The sequence below is a fragment of the Ahaetulla prasina genome, chromosome 5, assembly GCF_028640845.1.
Source record: "Ahaetulla prasina isolate Xishuangbanna chromosome 5, ASM2864084v1, whole genome shotgun sequence".
In the NCBI taxonomy this organism is placed as follows: domain Eukaryota; kingdom Metazoa; phylum Chordata; class Lepidosauria; order Squamata; family Colubridae; genus Ahaetulla; species Ahaetulla prasina.
Genome location: NC_080543.1, coordinates 31,512,452 through 31,527,261, shown reverse-complemented (window position 1 = coordinate 31,527,261; position 14,810 = coordinate 31,512,452). Strand labels below are relative to the sequence as shown.

Below are 14,810 nucleotides of genomic sequence, written 5' to 3'. Positions count from 1 at the left end.
GCAGTACAGTACCATATAGAACCTAGGATGGAATTACTCCAGATCGGTGGGAGGAGAGGGGAGGTCCAAAGAGCACAACTACTAAGTCTTGTCAGAATTGGGCCTAATCCAGTTTTGACTTTTCCAACCACCAGGGCAAGATCTTGACAGCGTTACCTGGGATTGGGATACATAACTGGATATCATCAGCATACTGATGAGACCAGAACCTAAACCAATGGATGATCTCACCCAATAGCATCAGGCAGATGTTTATTAGAAGTGATATCAGTGAGTTTGAGCTGCTCCACACAAGAAAGGCCTCTGATCAGTCTGTCCCTGTCCCACCAATATCAACTGGATCTGACCATAGAGAAAGAAGCGAAGACAGGGACACCTTAGTCCTCATTCATAATCCCACAGGCATTCCAGAAGGATACTGTGCTAAATAGTATTGAAATCTATCAAGAGATCAAGTAGAAGTAGGATAGTTGCACTATCCCCATCCTATATTTTCAGAAGTCATTAACAAACATGGCCAGTGCCAATTTAGTACTATGCCTCAATCTGAAACCAGATGGAAAAGGGTTTAAATAATCTGTATCTTCTAGGATCCTCTGATGCTGCAGCCTTGATCATTTTCTCAACAATTTTTCTCAGAAAGTGAAAATTGGAGACTGAATTACAATTATCCAGGATAGTCAGGTTCAGTGAAGACATCTTGAGGTGCGGGCATACCACCACCTCATTCAAGGCAGAAAACACCACCTCTAAGAAGCAGATAGTCAACTCCAAATTAACCCAAAAGATTTTGTCTGCCAGACATTGGGCCAAGGCTATCCTAGCTAAGGCGGCTTGTTTGCTCTAGTGCTTCCTTTTCCTGCTGCATCATGGGACACATTTTCTCTGGAATTTATTACAGTTTTCCCAAAAATGTTATGGTTTTACAACCATTCTAGTGATAGTGTATCTCTTTACCAAGATGACTTATTTTATTCCATGTAAGAGGCTGCCATCTGCTCTGGAAACTGCACAGCTGTTTCTAGGCCACATTTTCCACTAGAGTACAGGGACTCAGCTAATCATGTGATCTCAGATTGCAGCTCCTGATTTATATCCCTCTTCCACTTATTGGACATTCCTATTCATCCAACATTGTCTCCTCATGAAGGGAATCAAATGGGCAGATGGAGAAGAGTAATGCGATATTGTGCTGCTATTTATTCTATGAACATGACAATTAGCCCGATCTCTATTCCACTATTTGCAGAATTTGAGTTTATCAACCTTCTGTGTCCCTTCACTGGCATATCTTGCTCCCAAGCAGTTTTTGGATATAATCCATAGCATTTGCCCTCCATGGTTCTTTGTCCTTCTACAGTTCTTTGAGCCTCCAAGACAGGCAGGTAGCCTCTTAGGGAACAACTGGCTTTGATCGTGGCTGCATATAAATGGATATATTGACACCTGAAAGAGCAAAGCAAAAGATTTTCTTGGCCTTTTTAAAGACAACTGCCATAAATAGAATACAAGTGATAGGAATGGGGACTTGTGAAGTTATCTTATATCTTGAACCTATCGTATAACATAGGTTAATAATATTAAGTTAAATATACCAAATTATTAACCTTGAAAGAAACAAGCCAGTGTTGCATTACCAGGATAGAACTGAGATTTTCAGCAAAATATGAGTTCTGTCAATGAGCTAAAGCTATGCTTGAAAGTTCTCAGTATCAGGGGAGTCAGTTTATCCATTTACCTGTAAAATAATGAGTCTCTTCCTTCTTCAGGTCTTTCCTTGTCTCCTGTCATGATACAGATTTAGTTAGCATTAATTTTTAAGTTACAGACAAAAATGTTAGCAAATTTTTAGATATTTTAGTGTGTTCAGTTTTTAACATACAAATAGATGCTTATCAAGCTTATCTTTTCTTCTCTTAGATGGAAAAATGCATACTTATAATATTGGAAATATTGTGACCTACTGAAATAATCAGCAGTAAATATAACAGTTTATTTTTGTTTAAGACAGTGAATGGAAAACCAGATATGAAACCCAAGTAGAACTGAACAAAAAACTAGAAGGGCAGATTGAATTTCTCCAAGGAAAGATGGAGCATCTTGGTGGCAACCCAACAGGTATAGGTCTTGTTGTTACTTTTTTGTCATGATAATTTTGACAAAGATTTTCAATATTTGTATATTTATCAACGGCTTATTTTTTTTTCTTTTTAGACAAACTGGCTTCTGTTCGCGCCTTTGAACAAATGCATCCGGTAAGTAAATATACAGGTAAGCATAAATATTTTTTAGACCATATCATGATTTGAGGCTGGCTGTTTTTTGACGCATCTTAATTTTTAGTGTGCACTATTAGTCAGTCAGTCAAATCAATCACTTTATATTTTCCCAGCTTGTTACTATTTAATTTATATCTCTTCAGCTGTTATTGTACTGGAACATCATGACATTAAAAACCAACAAAAGAAAGCAACGAAAAGAATAACTAAATAGATAATCGTGTCTAAGGACAATCTAACCAAATGCATACAACAGTCACATTAAAAATCACATTGGTAGGTTCATCCAAACTCCAGACCTCAGGAACATATAGGTCTTCAAGGATTTAGAAAATTCCAGAAGTGAATGAAGTAATTATGATGCCACAATAAGCCTTCATCAAGGGCCCAAGGACCCATATTTACTGTGTGTTTTCAAAGATGTTTCATTGCTCTTTATGGTATAGTCATTACTGTGATCAAAATGCTCAATAGACAAACAGAATTATAGAAAAGATAGTAACAGTGCTCGCAGAGGAAATGTTTAAAATATAATTCATGTGTTTGTACTTTAAAAGTGAAGGCAGATAAATAGTTTTTTTAGGATTGTTATAGAGAAGTGCACGAACCAGAAAATATGTTTTGTTCCATGCACAAAAGAAATACATAGCAAATTGAAAGTCTGGTCATACTATTTGAGGAGGGACACAGTTTGGTCATACTGAAACATGGAATGTTTTGTTTGTTCTGGGTTTTGTCTGAGAGGAACTCAGAGATGTTTTATAGATGAGTAGGGGCTGTGCAACAGTCCTACAACCAATCCTTCCAGTGGCTTACCTACTTGCTGCCACATTTGAATTTAAGCATGGTCTACCTTTTTCGCATCTTCCAAGTCCCTTCCTTCTTTGGAAGTCCCCAAAGTCCCCCTCCTCCTCCTTTCTTCTTCTTCCCTCTCCACTGATTTTCCCAAAGCATGTCTTTGATGTGGTCCACCAGCAGCCTGTTGTGGCAACGGAGTCAGATAGCAATGAAGCTGTGGAGGAGCGTGGGCCAGTCGTGGAGGCTGGGGAAGGCCCGGATGAGGGCTCTGCGTCGGAGGCTGAGGTGGGGCCAGGGCCATCGGGGAGTGAGATGTGGACTCCAGAGCCTGATAATAGTGAGGCAGAGGAACAGGAGGAGCCTGTTCCTAATGCACGCATGAGAAGAGCTGCCAGAAGGAAAGAACAGCTCAAGCGAAGAGGACAACTCGGGAATAGGGCCAAGAGATGATCCCATAAGGCTTAAAAGATCAGCAACGGCGTTTGTGCTTTGCCAGAAAACAACGTTGATAGCTTTGTTGTCTTGCATTTATTTTGTATCGGTGTCTTCTGAACTTTTGCCAAGAAAGGCCTTTGGCAGTTTGCCTAATTGGACCAAGGTTTGTGATAGAACTGAGGAATTTGTGTTGGAAATTTGCTTTAATTTGGTTAACTACGCTGAGAATGAAGTAATTCTCAGCTGTTCTAATAGAGTTTGTTTGTTTTTACACTGACTGAGTTTCCTACTACCTACGGGGGCCTGGGTCACAACAGTCTTCTGCTTACATATGACATAGCATCATCCATGGTCTTGTGCTTTTCATGCTGTCTCTCACCTCAGAATACTTCTATCCAATATCCAGTTTTTGAGGGAGGTGTAGATCTAAACCAAACATGTATGTTTCAATCTGACCATGTGCCACTGGATATTGTCTGTTCCATATGTAGAATATTTTATGCATAAGTAGAAATTTCAATCAAAAACTTTCCCATATTTCATTGTTTAATTGGAGAACCTGAAAATCTTTTCTAGATAGATTGAGGTTTTTCTGAGACTTTTAAAGGTTTCAGAACTCCACTTCCAACCCCTCAGAACTCCTTTAAATATTCCTGGGTTGTGTTTGTCTTGCTTCAGAATACTGGACACAGACATTTTTTTAAAAACTCAGCATTTTTCTCTTAACACTTTATGAAAGTTCTTCAGGTTTCTTGTGTGAATACTTTTATAACTGAAGGAAATTATTTAATTATTACTACTATTATTCATACTTATGGTAGAATCACGGCATCAGAATAAACTTTCTAGAAAAATTGGTTCCCCCACATTTTGGTTTTCTCATAATGTCCAAACATGCTGGGTATCTTCCCAGCAATATAGAGTGGAACAGATAAACACACATTCAAGAACACTTTCTGATTCTGGAAAAACTGAGAAGCCATTGCAAAAGAATTGCAGCAATTGTTGTAATTCAAATATGAGTTCTATTTATACTGCAAACAATACTGAAATTCTTTAAGTTTTTTTTTCTTGCCCTTCTTTGTAAAAAACTACAAGTGACTCTTTTATGGGACAGAGACAGTTTCTATCTGTTTGTTATTTTGGAAACAGCCAGATTAAGTTTCAAGTAGTTTGCTTTCACAGTGTAACAACTTGCTCTCATAAAAGCTATCTTGGATATTCCCACAGATATTTTACCTGCAAAAGGCAATATTCTTTGTTTAAACAAAAATGAATGCACTTAAAGCACCATTGGGTTAAGCATACTTGAATCAACATACAATTCTTTAATGGTAATGAAAATTCTTGGATGATAAATAAGATAAATAAGGAAGCAGATTGCAAAAGGTCATGATTGCTGTTTAAGAAAGCAGCATCTTTTTGAATATTTTTCCCCTGTGTCGTAGGCTGTTGAGTCTTAAGTAAACTTTTATTGCTAAGTACATCCTTTCAGCTTGTTTTCTTCTAAAAGTGTAATGGAGTAGGAATCTAAAAGTCAATGGAAGTCAATGGAAAATAACTGATAGGCATAATAGATGTGCAGAATTTGATTTGACTCTTCAGGTTGGATGGTGGCACTGCTTTGTGCTAGTATCAAAGGCAATTCAAGGCCATTCTTGCTGTGAACTAGTTCTAATGGGAAAGTTATTTCATGCCCCATATGTTTTATTTTATAGAGACTAATTATCAAGCAGTCATATTTCAATCCCTTGAAGCATGCTTTGTTGCACTATAAATGTTGCTATAATTAAGAAAGATTGCGGGAAATGTGTAAAATAGTCTTCAGGAATTAAATTTGTAGCAGAGCAAACTCTAATCTTTTACAGCATGTTGCTAATAGTAAAATAACTTAGCAGAGAAAGACTGGTATATAAATGAAGTATTGCATTGTTTTTATGGACACTATTTCAATAGCACCATCTTCAAAACATTCTTATCAAAAATTGCTGGATAAGTTGAGTGTATGATATAAATATTACTGTAATGTATTGCTTTCTATAAGGCTAGATCTCATGAATCCTTTGTATGGGATCTGGATTTCAAGGAGGAGAATGACTAAGATAATAATACTAATACCACCAAATATAAGGTTGTGTTTTCTTTGTACATAAATACACAAATCATTTTATTTCACTATGAGTTTGCTGTGTAAATTAGAGGTAAACATGTAAGAATTTCCTTAGATAGAATTGGTTAGCTCAGTCCTTGCTGATACTATGTCCATACCCTATTCATTCAATGTTTTTAGACTGATTATAAACTGACAATTAGATTTCAAACTGTGTGTAATCTCCATGTATCTGACCACAGGTGTTTTTTTACTTGTACCAGGGGTGAAATCTAAAAATTTTCCCTACTGGTTCTGTGGACGTGGCTTAATTGGTGGGTGTGGTTTGGTGGCTTGGAAACATACCAGTCTACCAGGCTTGCTTTAGTCTAGCAGAGCCATACTGGTCTACTTGCCTTTTTGGGAGCGCACCGGTCTACCTTCTTTAAAAATAGAGGCACCGGTCTACTAATTGCCTTTTTTTGGGAGCGCACCAGTCTACCTTCTTTAAAAATAGAGGCACTGGTCTACTAGCTGCCTACAGCACTGATCAGCTATAGTGCGGCCCTTTGAAGCGCCGCAGCAGTCATTTAAGACTGTTTGCAGCTATATCACCACAGAGAGCTTCAGGGACAGAGAAGAGGAAAGCGAGGCATGGGTGGTGGGGGGGGGCAGGGATTTTTGCTACTGGTTCATCCGAACTACCCGCCCCCATCGCTACCAGATCACACGATCCGGTCCAAACCAGGAGCATTTCACCCCTGACTTGTACCCAAGTAAGTGGGTTTCAAAACCGAAAAGAACTAAAACAATCACAGGTCCTTAGGCAACATACATGCACTCAGAGGCTAATACTGCTCTCTACTTCATTCTTTCCCTTTTCTCTTGCACCTCTACTGTTCCTCCAGTTAGTACATCTAATGAGTCTTACTGCTAGAGAACAGTATCTCTTTATATCTGCTTTAGAGACAAACATACCTCCTTCCATCTTTTCCAAACACCACCACTCCTAGCTGCCTCTTTGTTCAGCTTTTATAGCCAACAATTGCTGTGCTGGCTAGGATGAGGACTTAAAGCAGGGGTCTCCAAACTTGGCAACTTTAAGACTTGTGGACTTCAACTCCCAGAATTCCTCAAATTCCGTGCAAATCGCGTGCGCGAAGCAAACCAGTGGTAACACTGGTTGAAACCCACCACTGGACAAGGTGTATGCAAACTGGGTAGCCTTGATTGGATACCACTGTTGGCTGGATTAAATCTGCAGACTGGCATTCCCTACGCAGCACAGAAGCTCTGTATTTTTCGTTGAATCTTTAGGAAAAATACATTATTTCCTTATTTTTGACCTTAAGTATGAGATAGCAAACTTCAGTTTACCTTTCCTGAATACCTTAGTTGTCTCATTAGCCAGTAGGTTTTTTTTTAATGATTATTCATTCCGCACTCCATTTCTGAGATCATATAATGAATTGGATTTCTAAGTCCACTTTCTCTTGTGTCATATTTGTGCTGGGGGAAACTATTTGAATCCTCGCTGAGCAGATATATGCCTCAATATGCCAAACAAGACTTTGTTCAAGTATAAGTGACAAGAGCTCTAAGGCTAAAGGCTAAAGTAGTAAGCAGGCTAAAGGCTAAAGTAGTAAGCAGTGTTCTGTTTATGTGTTGAATATAGTCATTTTGTTATAGAAGCAGTTAAGTTGAATTGAATACTCTTTCTGGCATCTAAACGGTTTGGCATCTGGCATTTTTTCCAGCCTTTTCCCATTCTTCATCTAAGACTGTAAACCATAGGCAAATGTGATTTGAACAGATGCAGCATTTCCCCATCATGATTTTGTTCCTGGGTATTTAACATTTTGCTTGGTACTGAATTTTTGAATGCTGTTTATAAACCTTCATTGACGCAATAAAGATACTGCTTAATATAGAATTCTACTTTTTTTGTAAAGCTTATGTAATCCACCAGGGGGCACTTTGTATTTACGAGATATATATATGTGTGTACCAGGCTTTAGAGGAGTCGTTTGTCTCTTTGATAGGTTGGATATGCAGTGCCACAATCAAGTTGGGCAACATTAAAAATTCCACTGTCCTGCAAGTCTTGATGAAAGTAATGGAATTTGAAAAACTTTTCTATTAGCTGTACTGTGCCTATTCTGTTTTTGAATGTATATTTAGAGAAACTTCCTTTTTACATACATACGTACACAGCCAGCATGCTGTTTCCTTTTGGAATAAGGCACATTATGCAAATTACAAAAAAGGAATATTAAATAGTAACTGTAGGAATGTAGGCATGAGTTAAGGAAAGGAAATATAGCTAAATCTATTTTATGCCACTATTCATTATAGTGCTCCACTCCTTTCTATCTTTGCAAATCCTCCTTGCTTGCATCATGACCATACACCACTTAGTATATTACCTTTTGTTTTTTAAACTTCCCTGTTCTTTTTGAGCATCTTGTCAATTCTAATTAACTGTGGTCTTCCTGGTTTATCTTACCCATTCATTCTTCCAATATTTGTTTTGTATAGTTCAATCCTCATTTTATTCTTTCTGTGTGACAAATCAACATTTATTTTGTGCCGAGCATTTAATTTGACATTTAAGCCACATTGATTCAAAATCCGTACACCCTGACTATATTACTCGTTTGACTGAACATACTTCTCAAGTATCAGTTTCTCATTGCATCCAACTTCTGTGGTTTTTCCTCATAAACCTGGCTCTCATTTCTGAAACAAAGTGCACAGAAGCATGCTTGTCTACATATTCATTTTCATTTCTTTCAAAATTCATTGATTTCTCACATACATTATGATTATTTTTCTGTCAGCATTTGCATATCTTAGCATTTATCCATCCATTTTTCCATCTTTAATAAATGTTCTGCCAAGGAATAAAACTTCATCTATTTATATTGATTTTTCACCATGTATATATACATTGCTATTGTTAATTTCATTTTCCCTGTCAAACACAACCATGTTGCTCTTTGTTACATCTATTTTCAAATTCAGAATCCCCATTGCACAATACTGTGTCTAACCTTCACTTGAAAAGTACACACACATTTATGTGTCCACCCAACCACTTTTAATCTCACTACAATCACTCCTTATATATCCATTAAACCAGGTTTCACAAATTGTGAGGTTTATAGGTTGTCCTCTAATTATGGAGGCTGCTCATTACAGTCATAACTTGTGACAGTTGTATTTTATGACCTTTTTTGTCGTGGCTGTTAAGCAAATGCTGCAGTCATAAAGCAACTGCTGTGGTTGTTAAATGCACACTGTGGTTGTAAAATGAACCATTGGTTCACTGTGGGTGAGGTTTTGCTGAAAACCAGGAAGTAAATGCCGGTTTTTGGCAAAACTGTTGTAAAATGAATATTCCAGTTGCCAAATGCCCAAAGTATGGTCATGTGACTGCAAGAGGAAGTGCAGCCATTCAAACTTTGAATCCAGGTCTTCAGTACCACTTAGGTGAGTGTGTCAGCACTTCAAACAGTTGCTAAGTGATTAGTCATAAGATGAGGACTACCTATAGCTCCTTTGGAGAGGAGCATTTTGGTTCATTTTGGAGTTTTAGGGGAGTTGTGTACATTAAGTTTACACTAAAGGGAGGTGTTAACAGCAAAAGATTTGGTAATCTCTGCATTTAAAAATCACATGAACATCACATATCCTAATCTCTATTCAACCCTAAATATATTATGTATTCTCAGCAAACTTTACATTCATCATATATAACACTTGCTACATTCATTAACTATCCTGTATTTCATATTCACACAAAACCTTCCACAATTCAATTACTACTATACATTATTCCAAATAAATATGGTAAACAAACTTTCTCATAACAATTATTACATGAATAATAAAATACCTTATCATATTTTTTTTAAAAAACCCTTATTATAATTTTAAATAATATTTCTTTTTGTTTTGGTGGCAAAATTCTAGCATCTCTATTCCTTTCTTTTCATTTAGAATGCCTAATATATAATACCTTGAATATCTTAAGTGCTGACATGATAGAAGTAATATTGGCCCTAGTATCAAACTGTTATTAAACTAAAGATTGTCTATTCATATGTAAGGAAGGGACATTGTTCCATCTCTGACATTTACATTTTATTTCACATGTCATGTTAAATGAAATAAAATTTTGCTTTCACAATTTTATTGTAGCTTTTTTCCCCTCCCCAAACATGATAGTCAAATTTGCAGTCATATATGGAGGATTCTTTAAATTGTATTTTGAATTCTAGGGGCAATATTGACCATAATTAATTACAAAATGGTGCTTATATTGCCAGTTGTGGAATATACTGCATTATTAAGAGTATAACTACTGCATTAAGAATATAATTACTGTATGGAAGGGTTATTTATTATTTATTGATTTATTAAATAATTTATATAGCTGTCCCTCTCAAAGCAGTGACTCTTATGGTGTATAAAGATTAAAAACTTAGTAGTTAAAAACTATAGCCCTGATTGCCTGAAGTAAATGATGCCTTCCAATCATAAAGTCAAATCAATATCAATCACCTGGCCCAAATGCTTGGAGAAACAGCCAAGTCTTCATAGCCTTACAAAAGGCTAACAGAGTCAAGACCGTTGGATCTCTAGGAGATGCTGTTCCATATGACAGGGTCTTCCACATAGAAAACTCCATTCCGGGGTCCAACAAGATGACATTATTTAATTAGAGGGAACTAATTAAATAATGCTTTCTGTACTAAATCTGGCAGCCTGAGTAGAAACCATGGGAAAAAGTGTCCTATTGATAGTCTGGCCTTCTTAACCTTTTCATGCCATGGACCCTTTGAAAGTCTGGTAAAACCTTTAGATGTCTTCTCAGAAAAATGTATTCAAATCAGGGGTGAAATCCAGCAGGTTCTGGAAAACAAGTAGAAATTTTGAGTAGTTCAGAAACCGGCAAATACCACCTCTGGCTGGGCCCAGAGTGGGGTGGGAATGGAGATTTTGCAATATCCTTCCCCTCCCACGCCCACCAAGCCACCCAAACAGAACTGGTAGGGACAAATGTTGACTTTTACCCCTGATTCAAATGCGTACAGTAAAATACATAAATGCCAATTATGCTCATATATATGTTGTTGCAAATGATATTAAAGCTTTCATAGTTTGCTGTACAAGGCAAAGCTTTTATCAAAGGAGACCAGAATCTCTAAAATTAAATGTCAGCAGGTAATGATATTTTTTCTCCTCATTAAAAGTTTGTGGATCCTCTGAAATGTATTGATCTTAATCTACCCGGTTAAGAACCCCTGCTGTATGGGTTTAAAAAGTAGAAGTGTGAGACACTGGGCAAAAGCTTGGAATGGATTGGAAGAGAGAAAAGATAATTCAGCGGGATTATCGCTGAATTATTCCAGTGGGAATAATCTGGGAAGAAGTATTTCAACCAATTCAGAGAATCTATCTTAATTAACTCATTGCAAATGAAAAATCCCTATTAGAATTTCCAAGATTTCTTTATTTATCTCAAACAAGCGTTAAAGATAACTTACTGAAATCACAGTAGTTCTTGTTTCTTTGGTCTTGCCCAGCTGTGTGATGCTTCATAAGAAACTTCAGCAGAGAATTGCTGAACATTTGTTAAGCAGCCTACACTGCAGGAATGAAATGATGATATCCTATTCAGTCATGTAAACATAAACCTGTAACTAAGGTCAGATCATTTTAGTGGTTAACACTATTAATTGCATAGTTCCCAGTTGTGACCTATGAGACTTCACATCAGGCAAGTATAAATCTCTGGTTTCAGAACCTGAGCCCTGCATTTAGGAACTAAAACTAACTGCAGAAGATTCAATAACCTGATAACTGATAAGCAAGATGCTTTTTTGGAAAATGGGGAATAAAACATATAAATCTTCTAAATAAGATTTATTTAGAAATCAAATCAGTCTTCCTTTGATTTGAATTGATGTTGCCTTCTTTATATTCTCTTGTAATGTTGTGGTGCTTTTTTTTTAATGGGGGTATGCTTTATTTTGTACATTTTCTGTGTCAATTGCCAAAAGTTTGAATTGTGGCAGCATAGGAATATGTTTAATAAATAGAAAAAATATACACATAATCTGCCTGTAAAATACAGAAATCAAGCTCTCTGTGTGTGTCCAGCCAGCCAGCCCAGCAGTAAGATTGTCCTGTGCTTACAAATAAATAAAATAATCAAATTTAGAAACTGCCAATTTTACTCCTAAGTCTTAAATCGTCTTTTCCTCTTGTCCTTCTAAGACTTTTCCTAGCTTTGAAATTGAAACTTCTCAGGGTTTATATAACAAATATCCCAATGCTGGGTTCTATTTGCCATCTTTAAGCCTTAACGCCGTCTCTGATATGTCTGTATTTAGGGAAAGAAATCACTGTAAATTAAGACAATCCTATAGTATTCTATCATATTTAACATTCCATTCACTACATTTTTTACAGATAGACACAGTGCTATGTCTCCAGATTTTGAGTCCCAGTGCAATACTCATGGACAACATGTGCTTAGCATCATCTGCCAGAATCCTTGTCCCACCTTATTTATTTATTAGATTCTTTTTAATTATTAAAAAGGAAGCCAGTATGTGCAAAGTGAAGCACCAGCTTGAAATGTAATCTTTATTTACAAGGATGTCTCTGAGCTCCACATAAACTCATTATTTGTAATTAAGTATATGCTGTGTTCTGTGCTTTATTTGGAATAGTTCCCTGTAGAAAAATTTGCTTTCATTTTTTTCTATCAATTTTCATTTCATTTGATGAAAAGAAATTTGCTTTCAAAGTTCTTTCAGAGGAGAAGATAATTTTGATGAAATGTTGTGGGTGGAAGGTAATATTTGGACATTGATTTAGTAAAAGGTTGCCAACAGTATGTTTATATGAGAGAATGTTCTCCCTACGTCTTCCTGGATTCCTGTAAATCTTAAGGGCTTTTCAGATGATGAAATGTAGGCAGGAAGGGGTGAGGGGGATCAGTGTAGTGGAAAGATTAATAACTGACAAAAACAGCAATAGCATTTGCTGCCTCTCACAACAATTCTCTGAGCTCAGAAATACTACCAAGACAATTCTGAAAACAAGCACCCTGAGAATCAGGCATCTCTCTCCCCCCTCTCTCCCTCTCTCTCTCCCTCCCTCTCCCTCCCCTCCCCCATCTCTCTCTCTCTCTCTCTCTCTCTCTCTCTATATATATATATATATATATATATATATATATATATATATATATATATATATATATATATACATATACATATACATATACATATATATATATATATACACACACACACACACACACACACACACAGTGGGGTAAAAAAGTATTTAGTCAGCCACCAGTTGTGCAAGTTCTCCCACTGAAAAAGATGAGAGAGGCCTGTAATTGTCATCATAGGTATACCTCAACTAGGAGAGACAACATGAGAAAACACATCCAGAAAATCACATTGTCTGATTTGTAACGAATTTATTTGCAAATTATGGTGGAAAATAAGTATTTGGTCACCAACAAACAAGCAAGATTTCTGGCTCTCACAGACCTGTAACTTCTACTTTAAGAGGCTCCTCTGTTCTCCACTCATTACCTGTATTAATGGTACCTGTTTGAACTTGTTATCAGTATAAAAGACACCTGTCCACAACCTCAAACAGTCACACTCCAAACTCCACTATGGTGAAGACCAAAGAGCTGTCGAAGGACACCAGAAACAAAATTGTAGACCTGCACCAGGCTGGGAAGACTGAATCTGCAACAGGCAAGCAGCTTGGTGTGAAGAAATCAACTGTGGGAGGAATAATTAGAAAATGGAAGACATACAAGACCACTGATAATCTCCCTCGATCTGGGGCTCCATGCAAGATCTCACCCGGTGGGGTCAAAATGATCACAAGAACGGTGAGCAAATATCTCAGAACCACACGGGGGGATCTAGTGAATGACCTACAGAGAGCTGGGACCAACATAACAAAGGCTACCATCAGTAACACACTACACCGCCAGGGACTCAGATCCTGCAGTGCCAGACGTGTCCCTCTGCTTAAGCCAGTACATGTCCGGGCCCATCTGAAGTTTGCTAGAGAGCATTTGGATGATGCAGAAGAGGATTGGGAGAATGTCATATGGTCAGATGAAACCAAAGTAGAACTGTTTGGTAGAAACTCAACTCGTCGTGTTTGGAGGAGATAGAATGCTGAGTTGCATCCAAAAAACACCATACCTACTGTGAAGCATGAGGGTGGCAACATCATGCTGTGGGGCTGTTTCTCTGCAAAGGGACTAGGATGACTGATCCGTGTAAAGGAAAGAATGAATGGGTCCATGTATCGTGAGATTTTGAGCGCAAACCTCCTTCCATCAGCAAGGGCATTGAAGACGAAACGTGGCTGGGTCTTTCAGCATGACAATGATCCCAAACACACCGCCCGGGCAACGAAGGAGTGGCTCCGTAAGAAGCATTTCAAGGTCCTGGAGTGGCCTAGTCAGTCTCCAGATCTCAACCCCATAGAAAACCTTTGGAGGGAGTTGAAAGTCCGTGTTGCCCAGCGACAGCCCCAAAACATCACTGCTCTAGAGGAGATCTGCATGGAGGAATGGGCCAACATACCAGCAACAGTGTGTGAAAACCTTGTGAAGACGTACAGAAAACGTTTGACCTCTGTAATTGCCAACAAAGGATATATAACAAAGTATTGAGATGAACTTTTGATATTGACCAAATACTTATTTTCCACCATAATTTGCAAATAAATTCGTTACAAATCAGACAATGTGATTTTCTGGATGTGTTTTCTCATGTTGTCTCTCCTAGTTGAGGTATACCTATGATGACAATTACAGGCCTCTGTCATCTTTTTCAGTGGGAGAACTTGCACAACTGGTGGCTGACTAAATACTTTTTTACCCCACTGTATATATATATACATACATACATACATACATACATACATACATACATACATACATACATACATATACACACACACAGTGTGTTTGTGTGTGTGTGTGTATGTGTGTGTGTATAGATTTGTTTTCTTAGGTTTTCACCGGTGTTTGTATGTAGGTCTTTGGTTGTTCGGGTTTTCTCCCGTGTAAAATTGGAAGTGTCTTGGCGACGTTTTGACGAAGTCTCATTTGTCACCTTCAGGCTTCAGCTTCGTGCTTCTGGGAG

The 14,810-nt window shown here is 37.5% G+C and overlaps 1 protein-coding gene across 1 annotated transcript in view; it reads left to right on the top strand.

Moving 5' to 3' along the window:
* CCDC169 (coiled-coil domain containing 169) overlaps window positions 1-14,810 on the top strand; it is a 40,030-nt gene that overhangs the window by 6,391 nt on the left and 18,829 nt on the right. The window contains exons 3-4 of the mRNA XM_058185617.1: window positions 2,008-2,118; window positions 2,215-2,255. Coding sequence (XP_058041600.1) covers window positions 2,008-2,118; window positions 2,215-2,255 — 152 coding nt within the window. The remainder of the gene's footprint in view (window positions 1-2,007; window positions 2,119-2,214; window positions 2,256-14,810) is intronic.